The sequence below is a fragment of the Mobula hypostoma genome, chromosome 7 (genome assembly GCF_963921235.1).
Source record: "Mobula hypostoma chromosome 7, sMobHyp1.1, whole genome shotgun sequence".
Classification (NCBI taxonomy): domain Eukaryota; kingdom Metazoa; phylum Chordata; class Chondrichthyes; order Myliobatiformes; family Myliobatidae; genus Mobula; species Mobula hypostoma.
Genome location: NC_086103.1, coordinates 57,436,567 through 57,461,400, shown reverse-complemented (window position 1 = coordinate 57,461,400; position 24,834 = coordinate 57,436,567). Strand labels below are relative to the sequence as shown.

Below are 24,834 nucleotides of genomic sequence, written 5' to 3'. Positions count from 1 at the left end.
TAAGACTCCTCTTGACTGATAAACAAGCGGTGGGGTGAACTCATCAATGTCTGCTGGAGAGAGCTCCTCAAAACCACTCTAACCACAACACTGACCTTATTCTAATCTTCATCGACACCAACCCATAGAAATCAATTCAATTTAGTCTTGCCACTATGTCTGACAAAAAAGAAGTAGCAAAGACAGTATCCCAACAAAAAACAGCAAAGTCTCTTGAGCAGGCAGTACCCTGCTAAAGCTTAAAGTCTTGGCAGTGAAGAGTTTCAGTTAAGAATTCAAATTTAGTTGTGTACGTAGGCTTGTAGATCGACACATCAGATCTAAAGAACATCTTGTGGCTACAGAAAGACTTAAACAGATTGGGAGAATAGGCAAAAAGCTGGCGGATAGAATATAGTGTAGGCATGTGTATAGTCATGCACTTTAGTAGAAAGAATAAATGTATATACTATTTTCTAAACGGGGAGAAAATACTCAAACTCAGAGTAGCAAAGGGACCTGGGAGTCCTTGTGCAAGATTTCCTACAGGTTAACTTGCCAATTAAGTCAGTGGTAAAGAAGACAAAAAGAAGAAGGCTGTCTACAAGAAGGGTCAGAGCCGTCTCTATTTCCTGAGGAGACTGAGGTCCTTTAACATCTGCCGGACGATGCTGAGGATGTTCTATAAGTCTGTGGCGGCCAGTGCGATCATGTTTGCTGTTGTGTGCTGGGGCAGCAGGCTGAGGGTAGCAGACACCAACAGAATCAACAAACTCATTCATAAGGCCAGTGAAGTTGTGGGGATGGAACTGGACTCTCTGACGGTGGTGTCTGAAAAGAGGATGCTGTCCAAGTTGCATGCCGTCTTGGACAATGTCTCCCATCCACTACATAATGGACTGGTTGGGCACAGAAGTACATTCAGCCAGAGACTCATTCCACCAAGATGCAACACAGAGCATCATAGGAAGTCATTCCTGCCTGTGGCCATCAAACTTTACAACCCCTCCCTTGGAGGGTCAGAAACCCTGAGCCAAAAGGCTGGTCCTGGACTTATTTCCTGGCATAATTTTCATATTACTATTTAATTATTTATGGTTTTATTAGTATTTAATTATTTATAGTGCAACTGTAACGAAAACCAATTTCCCTCAGGATCAATAAAGTATGACTATGACTATGACTATGACTAAATGCAATAATACCATTCATTTCAAGAGGACTAAAATACAGGAGCAATGATATATTTCTGAGGCTTCATAGGATATTGTTCAGACTGCGCTGGAATATAGTGAGCAGTTTTGGGCCCCTTATCTAAGAAAAGATGTGCTGGCATTGGAGAGAGTCCAGAGGAGCTTCACGAGAATGATTCCAGGACTGAAAGGTTTAATGTATGAGGAGCGTTTCATGGCTCAGGGTCTGTACTCACTGGAGTTTTGAAGAATAAGGGGAGATCTCATTGAACCTATTCAAATATTGAAAGGCCTAGATACAGTGGGTGTGGGGATGATCTTTCTTATGGTGGCTGAGTCTAGAACCAGAGGGCACAGCCTCAGAATAGAGAAACATCCATTTAGAACAGAGATGAGGAGGAATTTTTTTAGCTGGAGGGTGGAAAATCTGTGGAATTCATTGCCACGTGCATCTGTGGAGGCCAAGTCATTGAGTATATTTAAAGCAGTCTCATAGGTTCATGGTTAGTCAGGGTGTCAAAGGTTATGGAGAGAAGGCAGGAAAAGAGGTTGAGAGGGATAATAAATCAGTCCATGTTGGAATGGTGGAGCAGACTTGATGGGCCAAGTGGCCTAATTCTGCTCCTATATCTGATGATCTAAGCATGCAATATGTTCCTGATTTACGACAACCATCTAGTGACTTTTCAAAAAATATTGTGAGAATTACCCAACTAAATTTCCACCCTTTGTTAAAAATACTTTAGCCTTCTTATTGTCCATGAGTAAGGGATACACACATTTTGTTTAGTTGAGCGTTAGTTGCCTTTATGTAGGGGGAAAAACATTTCTTACACATTTTTTGTATGATTGTACATAAGGTTTTGAAAGAAATGGTGAGGATATTCTGGTTCTCCTTGTGCTGCACAAAATTAGCTTTTTGGCATCTGTTTTTTTTCATACAAATGAAGAATCTGGGATGAAGTAAGTATAGACTAAATGTATCATAACAAATTAAGTCTTATGCATTTTCATTCAGGTATGTTTTCAACAATGTAGCAAGTCTTAAATACAATCCAACAACTATTGCAGTACGGAACATTAAGATTTGCCAATGAGAGGTCCCATTAATAGTTAAAATCTGTCCCTTTTACTTCTCACGATCTCTATTTTTTTTAGTTTGCATTTTGAACATTATCTGACATTTCACTAACTTAGCATTCTTATTCTGGTTCAGACTCTTAAATACTGTGACAATCTGATTGATTAAGTAGGTACACAGTGACTAAACCTGTTCACATAGCTTGATGATTCCCTGTAGAGGGCACTGGTATGTTTGGTTTACAGCAACTTGCAACTGGACAAATACCAGAGACATGATTTGCTACTTGTAGCAAAACACAGGTAGAATACTGACAATACTGTATATTTTTCAAATGATTTCAAAACATGGAATTGAACACACAAAGGAAAATACTGAGAAATTATTTGATATAATGAGTCTCTTTAGGAAAAGGTAACACACACTAATAACTTGTAAGATCCTTATCATTCGGTACCCTGTTTAAACTTGATTCATATACAGTTAGAACATTATGAAATCTATTATTGATGCTAATTGAAAAATGCAATATGTAGATATAATTATATTTAAAAAAATCAATCTTAGACATTTGGAAAGTCAGTGTCTTTGCAAAACAATGCATCATTTAATATTTAATGGTTTGTCAACAGTAATTGTATCAATTCTGGACATTACACCAGGGCAAAAAGCCTGTTTCACATATTGCAGCATTGCCATCATGAAATAACTGCTTTTGGGTTTTCAGATGATAATCACAGTTTTCAGATGACTGAGGAGGCTGAAGGCAAACCTGTACAATTACATGTCCTCTTCTCTCTCTTTACATTGCTTCCATTCACCCCAAAAAATGTATGTAGCATATTGGCTTTTAGGGATTTGGACTGCAATGTTTCTTTACGTGTTTGGATGTTGATGGAGACAAAACTAAACCAAAGAGCAACTGGCAGAATCATACTATTTTAGTCGCTCCCTCAATATAGGCAGTTGGAGGATTATCTTTTGTCCTAAGTGTACTTCATAATGACATACCTACATAGAGTTCACAGATTCAACTGAAGGAGAGGCTCCCTGGAGTAACTCAAGTGGATACCTTATACCTTGCCTTCCCTGAGAAATATTAAACCGCAGAGGAAACGCTTTAACAAGACTCTATTATATATTGTATTATTACTCTATTATATATATATATATATAGAGAGAGAGAGAGAGAGAGAGAGAGAGAGAAGATTGATGATGCAACATTCCATCCTTTTTTAACAGCTAGATGGACCAACCATTGCTCTGAGCAAGAAATTTCTACATGGTCTGAAAACCATGCAGTCCTTTGAATGTTTTTTTTTGTAATATGCATTCTGTAAATATTTAGAATAAAAATTGAAAAATCACATACTTTTGATGATATTGATTAATTGAAAGTTATATAATGAAATACAATACAACAAAGAAAACCTTTTACGTTTCACTAATGTTTTTTGGCTGCGCCCAATTCCAACTGCGCTGCAACAAAGACCTTATGCACGGGAGCAGTTCAGGTACTGCACGGCGGCACTGCTTAGAGGAAGCAGTGTGAGTAATTCCCTATTTTGAAGACAGAATTACTTCTTCCTTTTTCCTGCACTTTTATTATAGGCCCCAGTGAATTGGCTGCACCTAGTGGGAAATGAACATAACTGTTCTATGATGAATCGTTTTTTAATAAACAATCATAGATTAGCGCTTTCTGACCAAAAGAGAACATTTTCGTTAACAAAATCATGCTCAACAACAGTCATTGTTGAATATTTTTAGGTTCAGCCATTTCAAATTTATCAAAATAAGATTTTCTCGTAGTTAACTTAATTGGTGTTCATTGTCAAGGGCAAATAAGGATTTCTCCAGAATACCTCAGCACACACAAAGTTTGGCATCCTTCAAGTAAATTGAAGTTGGTTAGACCATAGTGGATTAAAGCCTTCAGGTGATCATTTTGGGTTTTGACTACATTCTGGTCATGTGACGAGAGCAAATAGTTGTTTAGGTATATATGTGCAGCCAAAATTTATACTCTGTAAATTAGCCAACCAGCTAACTGAGTACATTCCTTGAAAGAAATATCTCATTGCAAATGTATTGGAGATAATCCTAGAAACATTTGCGGCTGTGGATATCATACCCAGCTTTATTTCCCATTTTTAGTATTATACCTCACCAGCACACAAAAATAGTCCTACCTTTGATCCTTAGAAATATCAAACCTGTTTTAAAAATGATGAAATATATTTCCCAGTGAATAGTAAGTGACTGATGACTGCAATGGATACACTGCAGTGCCCCCTGTGGGGAAGTTGGCAGAGGGATGCAATGACCCTGACTCTTTGTTGCTGGTTTCAGTAAGAAATTCGAGTCCCAGCATCTGCCGGTGTATCTTTGCCCAACAGGAGATGAAACCAGTTCAATTCCGAACAGCTTGCGTTTGGAATAAAGCCCACCTGAAAATAAAATCATGGATTTATCCAAGCTTTCTAGGAGTTGAGAAGGCATTTCATAGGAAAACAATTTCTAAATGAGATTTTGCTATGAGAGGCAGTGTTTATTGTGTCTTTATTTAGTTAAGGTAATGGTTTTTCCTTGGGAACTGAGTCTCCCTTTGATAGGGTTGATACTGATGATTTTTTGTGCTTCAGTATTTGATTGTCATGATTCATGAATTTAGTATTTAAAGTGACAATTGCATTATGAAACATAAATCTTTCAAATCTAACGTGTCCCTTTGCTGTAGGAACGGTACAAAATCAGTGAAATGGTAGGTAAAAGCAACACGAGCGAACCAAGAAGTTCTCAAGGTTACGCTTCATTGCTAAGCGATGCTTCACAACATGGCTTTTTGGCTACTTGCATTGTACTGTCGGATAATTGCAGGAGGATGGAGCGCAATTGTTCTTCGTCATGTTGGCGTCCAATTTTATGAACAATAATTCTGATCTTCAACTACTTGAAAAAAAAGGTAAAGGCTGCAAATTTGAAACAAATCGCCGGGTATACTTTTTGAGACGAGTGACACCTGTTTCAAGTTTGGAGGAGCAGGTTTAGGTTTGAGACCCTTCCCTCTTCACACCCGGGAAATAAAAGCGAGAAAGAAGGTCGAGGGGAGAACACGAACACCGCAAAAGGAAGGAGCCGAATTCCTCGTGAAGTGTTGAGATTGACGGATAGGCAGTAATATCACAAAAGGGCAGGTTCAACAAAAGGAAAGGCACAAGAGGGGGCCGAGAATGGCTTCAGGGTGTTAATGAGAAAGAGTGAGAAATATTTAAAGCCTTCAAAATGAAGTAAACTCGCACCCACCAGCCAGGACAAGGTGTTGAGAAGATGAAACAGCAATGGGTGCCTCTAGTTTCCGATTTGCAACAGGTATCAGGGCAGATGCAAGCGCGAAGCCTGTCATTAATTCTGGCACAGCGGGTTAGGGCCACGATCTGTTTGAGGCCCACTTGAACATTTGGTCATTAATTTGCCATGGTCATTGTCATTGTTGGTAAGCGTACACTGAGCTCTGGACCAGAAGGAAATCACGCGCATCAGCTAAGAAGAGGAAATGGTTATCTCGCCATGCGCGTAAACATAAAGCGGCTCCCCGGAGAGTTACAAGCCGGCATGACGAAACCGTAGTTCAATTAACGCAAAGAAAATAAAGTAAGAGATTGCTGTAAACCCGATCCCTCACATATATCCTTTATCCTTAGTTTGCTTTAACATAGAGGAATAAATAATTTCATTGTGCTTAACCGGCACTAACCTGCCTAAACCATGTGCATTGATGGTGAGTGGGAAGAAACTCTACGCATTGAGTCAATATTAATCAGCAGTTCAAGTAATAGCGAAGTTGTTTGCTCGAAAATACCGGCAGGGCCAAAACTGAAAGCAGATCTGTATACTGAAGCTAGAAATTGTGGGCGGAAGGTGTTGGGAATAGTTTCCTGGTGTAGATTACTCGTGGCGTCTAGATCGTAATATTCGGGACTCTCCCCTCACGGGCTGTCGTCAAACTAAGTAGAAATCTCGGCGGAAACGTGGTGCAAGTGACTTGCAGGGAAGAAAGATACCGAAACGTATTCTGCACGCGCACCTACTGAGACTGAGGTCGAAACATTCCGCATATCGATCAATCTCAAGTAAGATCGATTATTTTTTTCATTCGGAGCTGCCGGGGGTGGGTGGTTTTCCGACAACGGTCCAGTTGGCTTTAATGTGTCTCAGAAGCTCCCTATCCTTAATTGCGCAGTTAATAACTTGCGCTATCCCTAAGACGGTAACTATTCAGCGAATGTTACTGATATATGGCGGGTGGGGAAGAACCAGGCTGAAATCCGTGCTTTATTTCAAAATTTGTTGTTTCGCATGCCCCGCCCCTTTACTTTGCCAGCGGTGAAAATGCGTGTGGAATACTTAAAGGTGCGCATGCAGAATGCGCTTGGGCTCTTTCTTCCCAGAAAGTCAGCTGTACCACGCACTGGTCAAGATCCCTGCTCAAAGTAGTGAGGCTGCGTTGATTTTTATTTACTTTTTTGGGGGAAAGGAGACGAATACTCGTGACTAATTGTACCGACTGAATGCTGTATGGTCAAAGTATTGCTCTCAGCAAAGGGGTCTGTCTTGTGGGGTTATGTTCAATCTACCAACTACACTAAAGTCTTTTGTGTATAATTATGCCAAACACCTGTAACGCAATAGAGACAACGGTCTCTGATGCAAGTTCGCCGTGGGTGCACTTGTTTCCAGAACCCAGTGCTACAGGCACCTGTTACAAATGTGTTCAGGGCACCGGCCTGGGAAGGGGTTGCCCTATCATGCAGGCTTGCGGCGTTTTAGGGACAGCGGCATCGTATCTGCGCCTTTGTTCGCAGTGATGGCGACAATTAACAATATAGCAACATAAGAAGGAAAATTACTTCCATACTTAGAAAGCTCACGAAAAAAAACTGGGAATCCTTGGCCGTGATCCAAGCGGGTGTTTATAACCGAATGTGCAAAGTACCTTCCCAGTATGCACAAACAATGCTGGCAGACGCACAGGAGACAGAGAGCACCTTAGCATAGAAAAGTGAATTACTAGTGTCTTTCTGGCACTTGCCACTTTTGCGACTGGAGCCGCAGTTGATCAAAGGCGAAGCTCGCATGGTCGCCGTCTGTCATATTAATTGGGTTTATAATTTTCTTTGAGGCTTAGTTGTTCGCGTCTTCACGTTTAATTTCTAACTCCCAGGGAGTAACCGCAATGTTTTAATGATGACCTATAGGGAACTAAATTAGGCACGGTAAATGCTGGCATTCTGCAGAACTGGGATTGCCTGTCTTCCCAAATTTGCTCATTGTATCTTCCTGTCATAAATTTGTATTAGCCCCTATTGCCCTATCGAATGGAAGCCTCCCATTACAATTGTCAGTCAGTGACCTGAATGAAATTACACATTCATGTAAATTCCTGTTTAACCCCTCACAAATTGCAGCGACCAACACTACGCTCCTAGCTCGAAGCAATCAAATCCCGCCCAAACATAAGAACAATTCACTGTAAGCAAAGAACAAAGTACTTGTCAACATCGTCAGTGAGACTCGCCATAGATCTTGAAAAGGTCACCAGGAAGCAAGCCGATAAGTAAATAACACGTACAAGCGCGGCGTTTGATGTGACGAGTATGCACACCAGTGTAAAATTGAAGGCTGAGGCAACTAACTGCAAGAAGCACCTCCACCACTAGAGAGAGTCATACTGCCTACAGAACGTAGCTTCCTACGGCGTCCGTAACTTGCAGACACGCCTTTAGTTATTGTACATCCAAAAAATAAATGAAAAAGGAGTCGGCGTCCGTAGATCCCATTTCACAGAGACTAAGACAACGGTACACACGTCCTGTAATATATGGGACTATAGCCTACCAATATAAGTACACGAAGCTGTAAACTGAACTCACCTCCAGCAAAGCGTGAGTGCAGAACGAAGCAATTCAACAACACACTGTAATCTATTTTCCTTATATCTTGTTTCCAGGTCTGACGGCGTTCTTGGGCAATTCAACAGCAAATCTGAATGAAAGCTTCTTAAATTAGGAGTGAAGACAATTAGTTAAGCACCATGGATTTCGTTATGAAGCAAGCGCTGGGCGGTGAGTAAAGCCAGTCGTTATTATTTGGACAAGTCTGCGATGCTGTTATCAAACACGGAAGAATAATATTGGAATCACTCTGTCTTAATGTTGCGCTGGCAATCTTTGTTCCGATTTTAGTGCGCGCAATATCGATGTTCGCTACTCATTCTTACTATAACTCAGAATTTCACAGAGAGAGAAAAAATAAGAGCTGAATTTGGCACGTGAGGTTCCAGCACGATCTGTTGTTTGCTCAAGGTCACGCTGTATGCTAAAAATCGGCGGAAAGGTTAAATGATGGAGGAAGATCAAGGAGCCGGGTGCTAGGGGATTAGTGCCTATTATAAGATTCTATATCCCGAGAGGCTTTATGACTGGCACAAGCGATAATGATGTTCATAAATCCGATATATTCTCTTAAAACGACAGTATACTTATCTATTACCTTGTAGCTTTTTCATAACGGGGCTGATAACTACAGTGCGTGTAATCAGCATCTTTGTCGAGAGGGTCCTGAAGTTTAAATTCACATGCATTAAGCGAACAAAATCAAGCAGGGCTCCTTTACTTCTCTTCAACTGACTTTTTTGCAAACGGTATGGGTGTTGGCAAAGCCAGATAAAGACATCAATATTGTAGTATACGAAATAAACTCTTTCTTACCGTCGTTATGAATATCCTATCTGTGTATTTTTTTTGATGGTGGAATGTAGGTGTATTTTGCGATACTTTTCCAGATGAAGTTTGAAATCAGAAACTCCCTTAAGAATAAGTTATTTATTTGTCTGTATATTATCCATGGGATTTTGCGGTAGGTTAATCTGCGACTTGTAATGCTGATGTTGACTCATTAATAATTTGATTATCGGGGTAGATTTGACATTTATAAAGGAGTTAAAAGCACTTTATTCAACAGGCAGCTGCACAATTTCGATTGGAAGTCGCGGAAAAAGATTCAATGTTAATGCAAGGTCAGGGAATACGAAAACAATATTTGGTGTTTTGTCATCAATTGAATTGGCTCTAATTATTTTGCCTGGCTTTTTTTTCAGCTTCAGTTACAACGTGTCAAGTTCTTGTCACTTAAAATCACCTCCCACATCTCCCAAGGGAACACTCAAAATCAGTTTATTAACAGATGCTTTACCTCCTCCTCAGTAAGAGAGGTCCCATTCAGCAGACAGCCACGGTCATTTGTACTGGCCAACACTTTTATAGTCCTTGGAAAATAAAGGAAAAATTACACACAATATTTATTTTCAGAATTTATTTTGATGCAAGACAAAGTATAATGCAATGGAATATTTAAACACTCCATTGATTCAGAAAGGAGCTTCAAAATTTATTGCCATGTTTATACTTTCATCCAAGTATTAAATATGACAAGCAACACACATCAACACTAGTTATTTATTTTAATAGCTTTTAATACTATATTTAATCATTGTGGTAGGTTCTATTAAAAAGTACTTGAATTTTTCCAATTTTGATGTCAAGTCCCCTGAACAGCATAACGATCAGGAAGACCTGATATCAAAATTAGGAAATAAAAAAATAAAGAATACAGTAATTTCAAAAATAACCCCAAAAACAATACAGTAACTTCCTTGAATATTGAACTTATTTAAATTCAATTTATGTAAGCCTCATTGATGAGCAGATTTTCTATTCTTATAAAGTTTTACAAATGAAAGCAGGGTTAAGATATTATACTGTCAAACTCATCCAATTCTTTAGCCAGCAAATGAACCATAACTAGATTCCACATAAGCGAGGAACAAAATGTACTGCCAGATTATGTACAGTTATGCAATGCTGCTAGATTAAAAATGGTTGATTGGTGATTTGGTTGCTGTTTAAGTTCTAAATAAACTAGATAATATGAATTATGTTAAGTTTCTTTTTACCTCGTTTTGAACAGTAGAAGTAAATAACATGACCTGCATTTGATAAGTGTCAAAGAGGATCTAAGAAAAACAATATTTCAACAACTGGAAGACCAGTCTCCAGAAAGAGAGTAGAAGCTGTTAAACTTGATTTATTCAAATGCAAATTGGATAATTACTTTCAGAAAAATAACATTTCAGGATGTAATATGTGAACAAATGAGACCTGGTGTGTATGGATGACAAGCTTGAAAGGAATGATTAGACTTTCTTCCACAAATCTTTCCCCGCCTCACATTTGACAGAGCCATAAATGGTTGCTACCAGTGTTCTAAAATAAAATCTGACATCTTTCCAGTTCAAACATTTTTTTTTACAGATACACCAATTCTCTGCCAAGATCATGTGATGTTATGCTGCATTTGGAGAAGGTTGTGTTTGTTAGGAGAAGAGGTTGAATGGTGTGGAGGAAAACGGTTTGTGTAAGAATTATTAGAGGCTACAATTAGAAATCTTCCTATCATATCCATGATGTAATAGTAATTAGAAGAAGACACGGACACTCAGTGAAATCAGCTTCTGGAATTATTTCCCAGAGCATTTGATTATGAAAGCTATGTCATTATAGTGTAGAGATGGGCCAATTGTAGCCAATTGTTTCACTTGTCCACATGGAACACTTACTGTACCACATCGTGAGCTGGAAGAGTAAGATACCTTACACTTCCATCTTGCCACTACCTCTTCTTCAACTGCGTACTTGTATCCATTGTTAAGTGAATCAAAGTTACTTGTTTCAAATATTTGTGACGTTTCTAATACATATGATCTCTTTTAATTATATTTCTGTACCCTGGTTTGGAACACCTATATCTACCTTATCAAATAATTTCATAACTTTAAGAGTTTCTGCCAGTCTTTTCTAAAATGTATTGTTGTTCTTGGTAGAAACACATAACATCTGAGTTCTCATGTTTCTACAATGCCTCTATCTTTTCCGAGATTTTAAAACCAGAATTATTTGCTGAACACCAAAAAGTTATTGTAAAGCCCTTGTTTAGTATGTGAAGAAGAATTATAAGAATGGAGCTCTTAGGGGAAATTGTATTTGTTAGCTTTTATTTGAAATGGTTTAAAGTGTTTCTTAAGGTGGATAATTTTCTAATCTTTTGGTAATTTTGAGGAAAACTTATCAGCACAATTCTGTAACTGCTATTTATAATGTTATTTATACACTTCATGAAAAGATCACTAAGAAATAGAATGAGAGGTGGCATGTAAATAACATGAAACATGAAATATACCTGGACGTCCTAGCATGTCTATCTGCTGACTATAAAAGCAAACTGCCACTGTTTTCCTCAAGTCATCTTTACCACCTGCACCCATTCCAATCAAATGACACTACCATCCTGACTGGTAAGGTCATCACAGCCCTATCTGTTATTTCTCATTTTACTCTGCTTAGCACAGAAGGCTTGCTATGTCAGATGCAGTATTTTGGTGTATGAAATCTTTGGAAAGATTTGTATGTAGAAAGGTTTCTAACTGAAAATTGCAGCCATAATGCAGGTACTACACAAAATGGAGGGATGCAGAAGATCTGAAGAATCAGAATTAGGATTGGGTTTCATTATTTTGTGGCAGCAGTACAGTGCAAATACATAACATTACTATAAATTATAAAATAAATAAATAGTGCAAGGAAAATAGATAATAAGGTAGTGTTCATGGGTTCATCATCTGTTCATAAATCTGATGGCAGAGAGGGAGAAGGTTTTCAAGATATTTTGTGACACTATGTGTTATAAATGTTACTTTGTCAAAGCAGCACAAATTCTTCATGTAGCCAACTTTGCAAATGCATAGATTTAGCTCATCTAACCTATGCAAATTGCTATTCTGTTCCTCCTGGAAATCAACTATGTGATCTTTTGTTCTTTCTCCTGACATTGCTGATATCTTCAGCAAACCTTTTACACTAAGAACAGTGTGGATTTAGGAGCATAATTTTACACAATATTTTGTGGATCTCCTTGCTGAAAACTGACTGATAAGTAGGAAAAACATTGAAAGCAATATATTTTTTCCAGTGGGGAAAGAATCTAGATTGCTACTGAACAATGGGATTTTGATGTCCGTAGATACGAACATTAAAATCAGGCATGTGTGTTCAACTAGTTAGGAAGGCAAGTGAAATGTTGCCCCCTATTACAAGGGGGACATGGGGATACTATCTGGGAATCCTTGCCACAGCTACAATTACTTCGTGATGCTGTACCTTGTGAAATGCATAGAGTATTGTCATAAAGTTAAGGATAATGGAGAACAGTCAGAAATCTGGAGCAGAAGTCAAATCAAAGCAGCCATGATAGGAAGGGCACATTTCATCCAACATTTTGCCATATTGCTATGATTGCCTTTCTTTATGTTCCTAAAAGATCATGGGATTTAAAACAAAATTATGGCCAGCATAATGTCGGTTTCCAGAGTCTTACATATTCAAAGAAATGTACTGGAAATTGAATCTTGCCACAATTACAGTGACACTCCATTTGGGTGGAAATCATAAATTTGGTTCTTCTATTAAACTACAATCAAGAGCAGGAGTAGACTTGAACCTGCATGTTCATTCTTCAAGATCATGTCTTATCCTCTACCACTGATTCTTATTCCCACACAATCTCCATATCAATCTGTCTTCTTTGAGTAATAGCAATGGCCAAGCTCCTATAGCCTTCTGATTCCAAAAATTGGCATACTCAGAAAATAATTTTTCTCCTGTTCTTATTGCTACATGGTTTTCCCTTTATTCAGAGACTGTGGCCCTTGGATTTTAGAGCCCTCCACCAGGACAAATATCTTTACTGCAACCATTATATTAAGATACATAGGAATGTTGTACAATTTAGGAAGATCACCTCTCATTCTTCTAAACCTTAATGATACAAGCTCAGTATGTTCAATTGCTTCCAAAGTGGCCAATCTGTACGTGGAGGGTAAACTGGAACTAGGAGACAAAAATTTAAAGAAAAATGATGGAAATGTAGATACAGAAAATGCTGAAAAGATGAAAGCAGATCAGGCAAAATCTGTGAAAAGAAAAACATAGATAACATCTTAGGCTAAAGCCTTGACCAGAATTTGGAAAGAGAGAAAACAATTTATTATCAAGTTGCAGAGAGTATGGGAGAGGTATTTATTGACCTAAGTACCTCATATCACTTTATTTACATACAATCCATATAACTATATATGAGCAATCTTGTGTATTTATATTTAATATATATTTATTATTGTGTTTGATTGTGCTGCATCCAATTCGGAGTAACAGTCATTTTGTTCTCCTTTACCCTTGTCTACTGGAAATGACATTAAATAATTTTGAATCTTGAATCTTGAATCTAAGGGATGGGGAAGCCAGTGTTGCTATGACAATAGCTGTTCATGTAGCAATCTGGCTGATTGGGGTGGGGAATGGTATTTAAAACACAAATTAAAAACTGTTAACATGCATGTATGTAGAAACTACCCATCAGGTCAGACTGTACTGTTGGAGGGAGAAAATAATTGGGTCATTGTTGCAGATGGAGGACTCATGGCAAAGGTGGCCAGGTGAAATGGAGAAACAGAGAAACAAGTGGAGAAAGCAAGTTACCTGAAGTTGTTGAGTCCAGAAGGCTGCAGCATGTCCTGATAGAAGATGAGGGTTTGATTCTTCAGCTTACATTCACTCTCACTCAGGCAAATTGAACTCAGGTGCTCTGCAAAACATTCAGTCAGGTCTGCATTCGGTTCCTGAATGCAAAGGAGACCACATTTCATGGAAGAAATGTAGGATAATCACTGTTTCATTTGGAAGGACTATTTGGATGGCTCAAAAGGTTCAAAGGACAGGGATTGTACCTCCTGTCATGGGAAACATTTTATGAAAAAGAAATGATTGATAGGGATAGAAGAGTGGACCAGAATGCGGTGGAAGAATGTTCCCTTTGGAATACAAATACGGAAGGGGAAGGTGCATCTGATAGTGAAAATTATGCAGGACTCTTTGTGGATATTCTTTAACTTCTCTCTTTTTTTTAAGATCTTCCATATTAACTGTGCAGGATTCTGGAGCTGCTCTTCCTGCCTTAGATTCTCACTATCCTATTTAGTTATTCAGATTTTGTAGCAATATAAGTATTGGTATTTTTAAATAGTTTTAACTTTTTGTATTAATCCTTTATGTGGTAATCAAAAATCTGATATCAGAATGTTGCTTGTGCAGTGGTTGAAGTTGATTTCAAACCTCCGTAATGTCCTCATTTAAGCTTTCTTGAACAGAGAAGCCACTATAGAGAAGGATGTGCATATTTTTGTGAAGAAATAAAATAAATTGCAGCAGATGGTTGCATCAATGTATGGAGATGTGATAGACGGTATAACATCTACTGCCTGACATTGATATGTACTTAAAATCTGTTGTGGTCTAGTACAAAAGGTTCATCCTATGATGAATCTAGAAAGAACTGTACATTAATCTGGAAGGTCTCAACGGTGTTAGAATCATAATACAATGAAGATAAACTTTTTCACTTGCTAGTACAGTTCTATAATAATTCTCTGATAGTTAACCTATTTATAGCTTTCAAAATAAACAAAGGTTTTCTTAATGATAATTAATGACAATTAGAATGAATTTTCCAGCATTCACAGTGCTTTATTAAAATTGACATAGCTAGTGAAAATAATTTTAATTAAAAATATCACTGAAAAACATTAGCTTTCTTAAACATCAGAAAATCCTGTGCTTTTACAGAAACAGTAATAGCGATAATAGCTTCACCATTACAGCATAAAATAGACAGAGGCCTGTTTTAGTTAAATGAAGAAATAGGAACGTATGACATCTCTAAGACAATAAGGCATAGGAGCAGAATTAGGCATTTGGCCCATCAAGTCTGCTCACCGTACCAACTTGGCTGACTTATTGTTATGTCTCTCAACTCCATTCCATAGAATATAGGACATAGAACAGTACATCACAATACAGGCCCTTCGGCCCACAATGTTGTGCCAACCCTTAAACCCTGCCTCCCATATAACCCCCCACCTTAAAATCCTCCATTCCCCTGCCTTCTCCCTGTAACTTTTGCTGTCCTGACTAACCACGAACCCATTAAAGTCTGGTTTAAATATACTCAATGACTTGGCCTCCACAGTCATCCTTGACAATGAATTCTAAAAATTCACGACAATGGCTAAAGAAATTCCATCACGTCTCTGTTATAAATGGATGGTCCTCTATTCTGAGCCTGTGCCCTCTGGTCCTCAACTCACCCATCATCAGAAACATCCTCTCCACATGCACACTGTCTAGGCCTTTCAATGTTTGATAAGCTTCAATGAGAGTCCCCCTCATTCATCTAAACTCCAGTGAGTTCAGGCCCAGAACTACCAATTGCTTCTTATACATTATCCCTTTTATTCTTGGATCATTCTCATGAATTTCTTTGAACCTCTCCAATGCCAGCACATCTTATCTTAGATAAGGGACCCAAAACTGCTCACAATACTGCAAGTGTGGTCTGATCAATGCCTTATAAAGAATCAGCTTCATATCCTTGCTGTTATATTCCAGTCCTCATGAAATGAATGCAAACATTGCATTTGTCTTCCTTTCCACTGACACAACCTGCAAGTTAAGCTTTAGGGATTTGTGCACAAGGACTCCCAAGTCCCTTTGAACATTCATTTTTGAATTTTCTCCCCATTTAGAAAATAGTCTACACCTTTATTCCTTCTACCAAAGTGCATGACCATACAATTTCCTACATCATATTCCACCTGCCACTTCTTTGCCCATTCTCCCAATCTGTCCAAATCTTTCTGCACACTCAGTGTTTCTTCAACATTACCTTTCCCTCCACCTGCCTTTATTTTGTCTGCAAAATTGGCCACAAAATCATCAATTGCATCTTTCAAATCATGAACATATAATGTGAAAAGAGGCGGTCCCATTATTGACCCCTGCGAAACACTACTTGTCACTAGCATCCAACCAGAAGAGGCCTCCTTGATTACGACACTTTGCCTCCTGCCAGTCAGCCAAATCTTTATACGTGCTAATAATTTTCCTGTAATATCATGGGCTCTTGTTAATCAGCTTCATGTATGGTACTTTGTCAAAGGCATTCTGAAAATCCAAGTAAACACCATCTACTGACTCTAGTTTGCCTATCCTGCCTGTTATTTCCTCAAAGAAATTCCAATAGATTTGCCAAGCAAGATTCCCTTTAAGGAAACTGCTGACTTTGACCTACTTTATCATGTGCACCAAGTATCTCAAAGCCTTACCTTTAATAATGGACTCCAACATTTTCCCAACTACTGAAGTCAGGCTAACTGGCCTATAGTTGTCTTTTTCTGCCACCGTCCCTTCTGAAAGCATGGAGTGGCTTTTGCAATTTTCCAGTGGTTCTTGAAAGATAATTATCAATGCCTCCACAATCTCTTCATCTCAGTCTTTAAGAATACTGGTGTATAGATTATCTGATCCAGGTGACCTTTCTACCTTCAGATCTTTCAGATTCACAATCATCTTCTCCTTAGTAATTGCAACTACACTCACTTCTGTCCTCTGACATTTTGAATTAATAACATACTGCTCATATCCTCCATGGAGAACATTGACACAAGATACTATATTAAGTACATCTACCATTTCTATGCCTCCCATTACTGCCCCTGCAGTGTCATTTTCTAATGGTTCAATCTTCACATTCGCCCCATTTTTACTTTTTATACTATATTTTTGGAGAAAAACTTTGATATGTTTGGCTAGCTTTCCTTTATATTTCATCTCTTCTTTCCTTATGGTTTTTGTAGTTGCTTTCTGTTGGATTTTAAAAGCTTTCAAATCCTCTAACTTCCTGTTATTTTTTGCTATATTATATGGCCTCTCTTTTGTGTTTGTGGTGTCTTTGACGTCTCTTATTAGCAAATGTTGCCTCATCCTCCCTTTAGAGTACTTCATCTATGGAAGTCTCTATCCTATGCCTTCCAATTTAACCCCCCCCCCAAAAAAAAACTCTAGCCATTGCTGTTCTACCGTCATCCATGCTCATGTCACCTTCTAGTCAACTTTGGCCAGCTCCTCTCTCATGCTCCTATAACTCAGTTTTGTGATACACCTGATTTTATCTTCTCCCTCTCAAACTGTAGGATGAATTCTATCACATTATGATCACTGCCTCCTAAGGGTTTCTTTACCTTGAGTTCCCTAATCAAATTAAACAACAACCACTCCAGAGTTGCCTTTCTCTTAGTGGGTTCAACCACAAGCTGTTCTAGAAAGCCATCTTGTAGGCAATCAACAAATTCCCTCTCTCAGGATCAAGCACCAACAGGATTTTCTCGATCTACCTGCTTGTTGAAATTCCCCATTACTATTGTAACACTGCCCGTATTACGTGCTTTTTCTATTTCCCTTTGAAATTTATATCCCACTTCTTGTCTATTGTTCAGAGGCTTGTATATCACTTCCATCAAGATCTTTTTACATTTGCGGTTTCTTAAATCTATCCACGAGGATTCTACATCTTTTGATACTATCTCACCTCTTCCTAATGACATAATTTAATTTTTTACCAACAAAGCTATCCCACTGCCTTTTCCTACCTATCTGTTCTTTTGATGCAAGGTGCATCCTTGGATGTTAAACTCCCAACTATGATCTTCTTTCAGCCATGACTTTGTAATGCCTTCATTATCATACTTGCCAATCACTAACTGTGCTGCAATATATTCTGCCTTCTTCCGTATACTGTGTTCTTTCAAATATAACATCTTCAGTCCTTTTCGATTTTGCCCCCAGGTTAGATCTCCCCTCATCTGACGGACTACAATTTTGCCCTATCAACTGCCTGTGTATCGTCACTGTCTCACTACACACTGCATCAACCTGTATATCGAATGTTCCATCCTCATCCCTATCACTCCAGTTCCCACCCCCTGCCAGTCTAGTTTAAACCCTTCCCAGCAGCTCTAGCAAGCCTGCCCGCAAGGATATTGCTACCTCTCGGGTTCAGTTGTAACCTTTCCTTTTTGTAGATTTCATACCTTCTCCAGAAGGGATCCCAGTGATCCAGAAATCTGAAACCCTGCCCCCTGCACCACTTCCTCAGCCACTCATTCATTTGAACTTTCATCCTATTCCCGCCCTGACTAGCACGTGGCACTGGGACTAGTCTAGAGATTACTACTTCAATGCTCTGTTCTTCAACCTTTTCACTAACTCCCTCTGTACTCGCTGTGCAGGAACTTCTCCCCCTTTCTACCTGTTTCATAGGGGCTAATGTGCACCACAACCTCTGGCTGCTCATCCTCCCTCTTGAGAATCTTCTGCAGCCACTTTGAGACATCATGGACCCTAGCACCTAGGAGGCCACACACCATCCTGGCTTTTCTTTCACTGTCCATCCCCCTGACTACTGAGTCTCCTATCACTACCACTCTGCCTGACTGTTGCCTTCTCTGCTGAGCCTCAGGGACAGCCAGCTTGCAACAGGCATGGCTGCTGTTGATAGGTCTTCCCTCCCCCCGTCCCACCGGCAGTTGCTGAGGGGAATGCCTACAGGGAACCCTGCACTGCTCGTTTACTCCCTTTACTTCTCCTGCACTCTGGGTCTGATCACCTCTGTAATAATTAATCTATGAAGTTTCCAGCCTCCTGGATTGTCCTGAGTTCATTCAGCTCCAGTTCCAGTTCCTTGACCTTGTCAGTCTGGAGCTGATGTTGGATGCACTTCTTGCAGATATAGTCATCAGGGAGACGGTTAGGTACGCAGAAATCCCACACCTCACAGGAGGAGCATTCCAATGCCTGAACTGCTATCCTGCTTACACTTGTTATGCATCTAACTTCTCAAACTTAAGTTCTAGCCTGCGTCTGTTCTGGCCACATCCTGATCACTTTAACACTGCCCACTGCAACAGTGGCCGCTCTGATCAAACCCCTTTTGGTTGACCCGTGGTATTAACCCAAGCAATCTCCTGCTCCGCAGACAAGTTCAACAGACCCTGCTCACTTTTTAAAACAAAGAGGTTTCGCATTTAAGTATACGTTTTGGTATGTAGTTTTTGCTAGTTAGCCAGTTTATCTCATAAGTATAAGAACATTTCCATTTAAATATGGTTCAATGTTTACAGTGTGATAAGTTTGATTTACAGCCAGGAGCCTCCCTGGGAAAAAAGAAACCTTTATTTATTGAGCCCACTGAAAAAATATATTTTTTGTCTCTTCTAGCACACATTCTCTAAATTCAGTCTTTCCCTTTATTTTGACACTGAATTAACTCTTGGATGACATTTCTTTAGACACTATTGCTCAGTGGAGATTATTCCATTTGATTGGTTAAGCAGGCACACAATTAGCTGGCTTTATGTATCACTGACTGAAAGATACAGACTGAAGTTAAAATTTGAGCATCATTAATAAGCAGACACTCAGTGCAGAATTTAGTTCTTTGAATCTGATAAAATGCAATCTTATATTAATTGAATTAATATGTAGATAATATTGTAACATCTGATGCTTAACATGTATTTTCACATTAGCTATGTGATTTTAGTGGTGCCACAGATTATTGTACTCAAATGTTTGAGTGTTAAATCAAAGTTGTAGTTTTATTTCTGACCTGTCTCTTTTGAGAATGGCTCGAAATTGAAAGCATTGTCTGCTAAAGTGTTTCCATACACTTCCAATTATGTAGACACAGGACGGTGAAGAGAACATATCATGCTTTGTAACTAATTTCCATAGTTGCATTTAATTCTGGTATGTTTGACCACTAATTAAAAGTTGTAAGTACGATTTTAATGAGCCAAATTGATCTGGCTGTGGCAGGCTGAGTCTAATGGTTGAGTTCAGGCGTGCTGGGATTCCTGCTCTAGTTATCTCTGCGTGTCACTACCTAATGCAGTGTCTATTCTTTTCAATCAATAAATGAAATAAAATAATTTTCAAGAGTGGAACAAAGTGAGAGGTTTCAAAAACATACAGAAATCAGGAAAAATAAAAGTCATATTACATGCTTACAGCAATACGGTATTAGGATTCAGAACCCTAAGTTAACTTGTGCTATTCTGCTGGGCCAGCTGCACTATATGAGCAGTCAGAGTTGTCTTAAAACTTCAAATTTATTTTAATCTTTGAAACTTCAGTGAGTTTAAAACAGCTCTCAAAATTTATGAAAAATACATATTATAGCAAAAACATCCTAGCATTTACAGGGCATATTTAATTAAAGAAGGTATCACAAAATGCTGAACATGGGCACAATCTGACAAAAATCTAAACTGAGTCAAAAAAAGGACATGATCAGAGGAAGGTTTGCAAAAGTGGGATTTTGAGAGAGTCTGGAGGAGCAGGTATGAGGCAAAGAAAGCTTAGAAAAAGATTTCCAGTACTTTATATCTAGAGAACTGAAGGCATCACAAAATATTAAAGAATTCTAATGGAAAGTAATCACACAAGTTTAAAATATATAGCTTTTGACTTGATTCTGTAATGATTGCTAGAGGGCACTGTCGTCTTTAAAAAGTTTGCTTCAGGATTATATCCTTAGGCACATGTTCTTGAGAACAAACTAACCAAAAGAAGTACAAGCATACACAGATATGTATACAAACACACACAAACATTCTGCATTAGTGATAACATAAGACCAATGCAATAGGATAATACTTTCATTTATCGTTTAGAAATTCATCTACGTTTGTCCTGAATGCAGTTCAGAGTTTATACATTCGTCTGTTTACCTCACTTTTAGGGTATCATTGACTTCAGTGGAGCCAATTTTCAGAGCGCAGTATAAAGTGGAATTGTTATGAACACTGCATGTTTGGCATGAATGAATAAGGTATAGTCTGTATATATTTATGTTGAATAAATTTCAACAAATGACATTTTGCAGAGGGAGCAAATTAGGAAAAGAAAGTGAATACAGCTAACTTTTTATAATTACCAGAAATTGGCATTTCTAGTTAGAATATTCTAGTGCTTTATTGCTGGATAATTATTTTGTGATCCATTTACAACTAAGAAAATAAAAACAAAGTCATAATTTTGAAAAAAGAAACAACAGAAAATCTGCAGATGCTGGAAATCCAAGCAACACACACAAAATGCTGGAGGAATTTTGTGTGGGCATTGACTGTACGTTTTGAATATACTTAGCAATTTAAAATCCATTTTTCATAGATACAGTATACACTCAGTGGCCACTTTATTAGATACAGCTCTATCTGTACACGGAGCAGAGATTAACACAAGCTGTTACAGCTCGGAGCTTTCTGGAGTTCAGAGGTCAATCATGGTGCCATTCTATAAGGAGTCCCTGTATGTCCTCCTTGTAGAATGCATGGAATTTCCTTGAGTGCATCAGTTTCCTCCCACAGTCCAAAGACTTACCAGGTAAGTTGAATAGTCATTGCAAATTGTTGCTTGATTAGGCTTGATCGGGTTTGTTGGGGGTTGCTGAAGCAGCATGGCTCAAAGGGCCCGAAGAGTATACTCTAAACTGTATTGCTAAAGTAAAATAAGATTGAAAAAATAAATAATTCATGTGGCTAAAAGCATGCAGACCAGAAGACTATAAGATATGGGAGCAGAATTAGGCTCTTTGGCTCATCATGCCTGCTCCACCATTTCATCATGGCTGATCCACTTTTCCTCCCAGCCCCAATCTTCTGCCCTGTTAAGATAATGAGCCCAAAACTGCTCACAATATTCCAAGTGAGACCTCACCAGTGCTTTATAAAGTCTCAACATTGCATCCTTGCTTTTATATCCTAGTCCTCTTGAAATGAATGCTAACATCACATTTGTCTTCTTCACCCAGACTCAACCTGCAAATTAACCTTTAGGGAACCCTACACAAGGACTCCCAAATTTCTTTGCACCTCAGATTTTTGTATTTTCTTTCCATTTTGAAAATAGTCAACCATTTCATTTCTTCAACCAAAGTACATGACAATATACTTCCCAACATTGTCTTCCATCTGCCACTTCTTTGCCTTTTCTCCTAAAATGTCTGTCCTTTTTAGCCTCCCTACTTCCACAAAACTATCTGCCTCTCCACCTATTTTCATATCATCTGCAAACTTTGCAACAAAGCCATCAATTTCATCATTCAAATCATTGACATATAACATAAAGAGAATCAGTCCTATGGAACACCATGAGTCACTGGCAACAAACCATAAAACGCCCCCTTAATACCCACTCTTTGCCTCCTGCTGGACCAGAGCGAAGGCTCCCGAGTTTGAATCCAAGTCGGGCCACCCCCCCCGAGCATACTTTCCATCCGAGCTAGCCACTCGGCTTCATAAAAAACCAGGGTCGAGTCAGGAACGTTCATATCGTGACCCAGTTAATCTGAAAGGAGACCAATCCTGACACTACGTGCCAGACAAGAATGGCTGACTGTCAGGTGTGACACACTAGGAAGACCTTCTGCCAATCAACCACTGCTTTATCCATGCCAGAATCTTTTCTGTAAGAACATGAGCTCGTAGCTTGTTAAGCAGCCTCATTTGTGGCACCTTGTCAAATGCCTTATGAAAATCCAAGTACACAAGATCCGCCGATTCTCCTTTGTCTATCCTGCTTGTAATTTCTTCAAAGAATTCCAACAGATTTTTAAGACAAGATTTTCCTTTGAGGAAACCATGCTGACTACAGCCTGTTTTATCAGGTGCCTCCAAGAACCCCAAAACCACATCCTTAACAATCGACCTCAACATCCTCCCAACCACTGAGGTCAGACTAACTGACCTATAATTTCCTTTCTTCTGCCTTTCTCCCTTCTTGAAGAGTGGAGTGACATTTGCAATTTTCCAGCCTTCTAGCACCATTCCAGAATCTAGGAAGATCATCACTAATGCTTCCATAATTTCTTCAGCTAGCACATTCAGAACCCTAGGGTGTATACCATCTGGTGAAGGTGACTTATCTATCTTCAGACCTTTCATCTTCCCAAGAACCTTCTTTCCCAAGTAACTTCTCAAACTTCATGACCCCTGACCCCTGGAATTTCCACCATACAGCTAGTGTCTTCTACAGTGAAGACTGATGCAAAGTACTTATTCAGTACATCCACCATATCCTTGTCCCCACTCCAGCATCATTTTCCAGTGGCCCAATATTCACTCCTGCCTCTCTGTTACACTTTATGTATCTGAAGAAACTTTTGGTATCCTCTTTAATATTTGTAGCTAGCTTACTTTCATATTCCATCTTTACCTTGTTATGACTTTTTAGTTGCCTTCTGTAGGTATTTAAAAGTTTCCCATCCCCTAACTTCCCACTAGTTTTTGTTCTCATTATATGCCCTTTGTTTGGATTTTATGTTGGCTTGGACTTCCCTTGTTAGCCATAGTTGTATCTGTTGTAGCGTGGATGAGATCACTGGAGAGACAGAGTTACTGGTAGATACAATGCAGCTTCTTTATTTGACACAGCAAGGTACAAAAGGCATCTTATGGATGGAGACGCTTTCCACAGAAAGGTCTGCTAGCTCAACGTGGGCTCGATATTTATATGCTAAACACAAAGGCAATCGCTACTTAAAAAGTTATAGACAATGCATAGACAATGCTTCCTTTTGAAGCTACATACAAAATATCACACTATCCTTTCCTTCCGACGCCAACACGTCTGGGTTGGTATCCACAGCCTTTAGGAATGTAAGTTAAGTCTACGATACATTTATTTGGCATTTCCCGTGCTAACATAGAAGACAATTAATATTTATAATGTATAGATAATACTGTCTTCGCAACCACAGCATTAGATCAAACTACGGTGCCAGAAGCATCTGGAAGTCACACCCTTTTAGGAAGCTGTTGTCAAACAGTTAAAATAGAAGTCTGGTGGCCAAAGTCATTTAAGTGTAAACAAATCATCTACCCAAAAAAACTCACTCTAACAGTATCATCTTGCCTTTAAAATATTTCTTCATCTTTGGGATGTATATATCCAGTGCCTTCTGAATTGCTTCCAGAAATTCCAGCCATTGCTGCTCTGTCATCATCTGTGCCAGTATTATTTTCCAGTCGATTCTGATTAACTTCTTTCTCATATCTCTGTAATTTCCTTTACTTCACTGTAATACTGATACATCTGACTTTAGCTTTTTTTCAAATTTCAAAGTTCTTTTGCCTGAAGCTTTCTAATCAATTCTGGTCATTGTACACTATCCAGAATAGCTGATCCAGTGGGCTCAACCACAAGATGCTCTAAAAAGCTATCTGATAGGCATTCTAGAAATTCACCCTCTTGGATTCCCGCACCAACCTGATTTTCCCAATCTACCTGCATATTGAAATCCTCCATGACTATTGCAACATTTCCCTCTTGGCATGCATTTTCTATCTCCCATTGTAACTCGTAGACTACATCGTTACTGTTGTTTGGGGATCTGTGTGTGACTCCTGTCAGGGTCTCTTTACCCTTTCAGTTCCACAACGATTCAACACCTTCTGACCCTATGTCACCTCTTTAATCAGTGATTTAATTTCATTCAAAGAATTTAGTTATTGTT

The 24,834-nt window shown here is 38.8% G+C and overlaps 1 protein-coding gene across 7 annotated transcripts in view; it reads left to right on the top strand.

Annotated features, from left to right (window-relative positions):
• The window catches only part of LOC134349332 (complexin-2), a 257,693-nt gene that overhangs the window by 98,445 nt on the left and 134,414 nt on the right, over window positions 1-24,834 (top strand). For 4 of the 7 annotated variants that reach the window (XM_063053470.1, XM_063053473.1, XM_063053475.1 and 1 more), the window contains one exon: window positions 8,264-8,378. In XM_063053470.1, the coding sequence (XP_062909540.1) occupies window positions 8,348-8,378 (31 nt within the window). In that variant the 5' untranslated portion in view covers window positions 8,264-8,347. Of the gene's footprint in view, window positions 1-6,225; window positions 6,387-6,730; window positions 6,750-7,924; window positions 8,115-8,263; window positions 8,379-24,834 lie in introns of those variants that run through there. The other 3 variants (XM_063053469.1, XM_063053474.1, XM_063053468.1) reach the window with 3 other exon arrangements.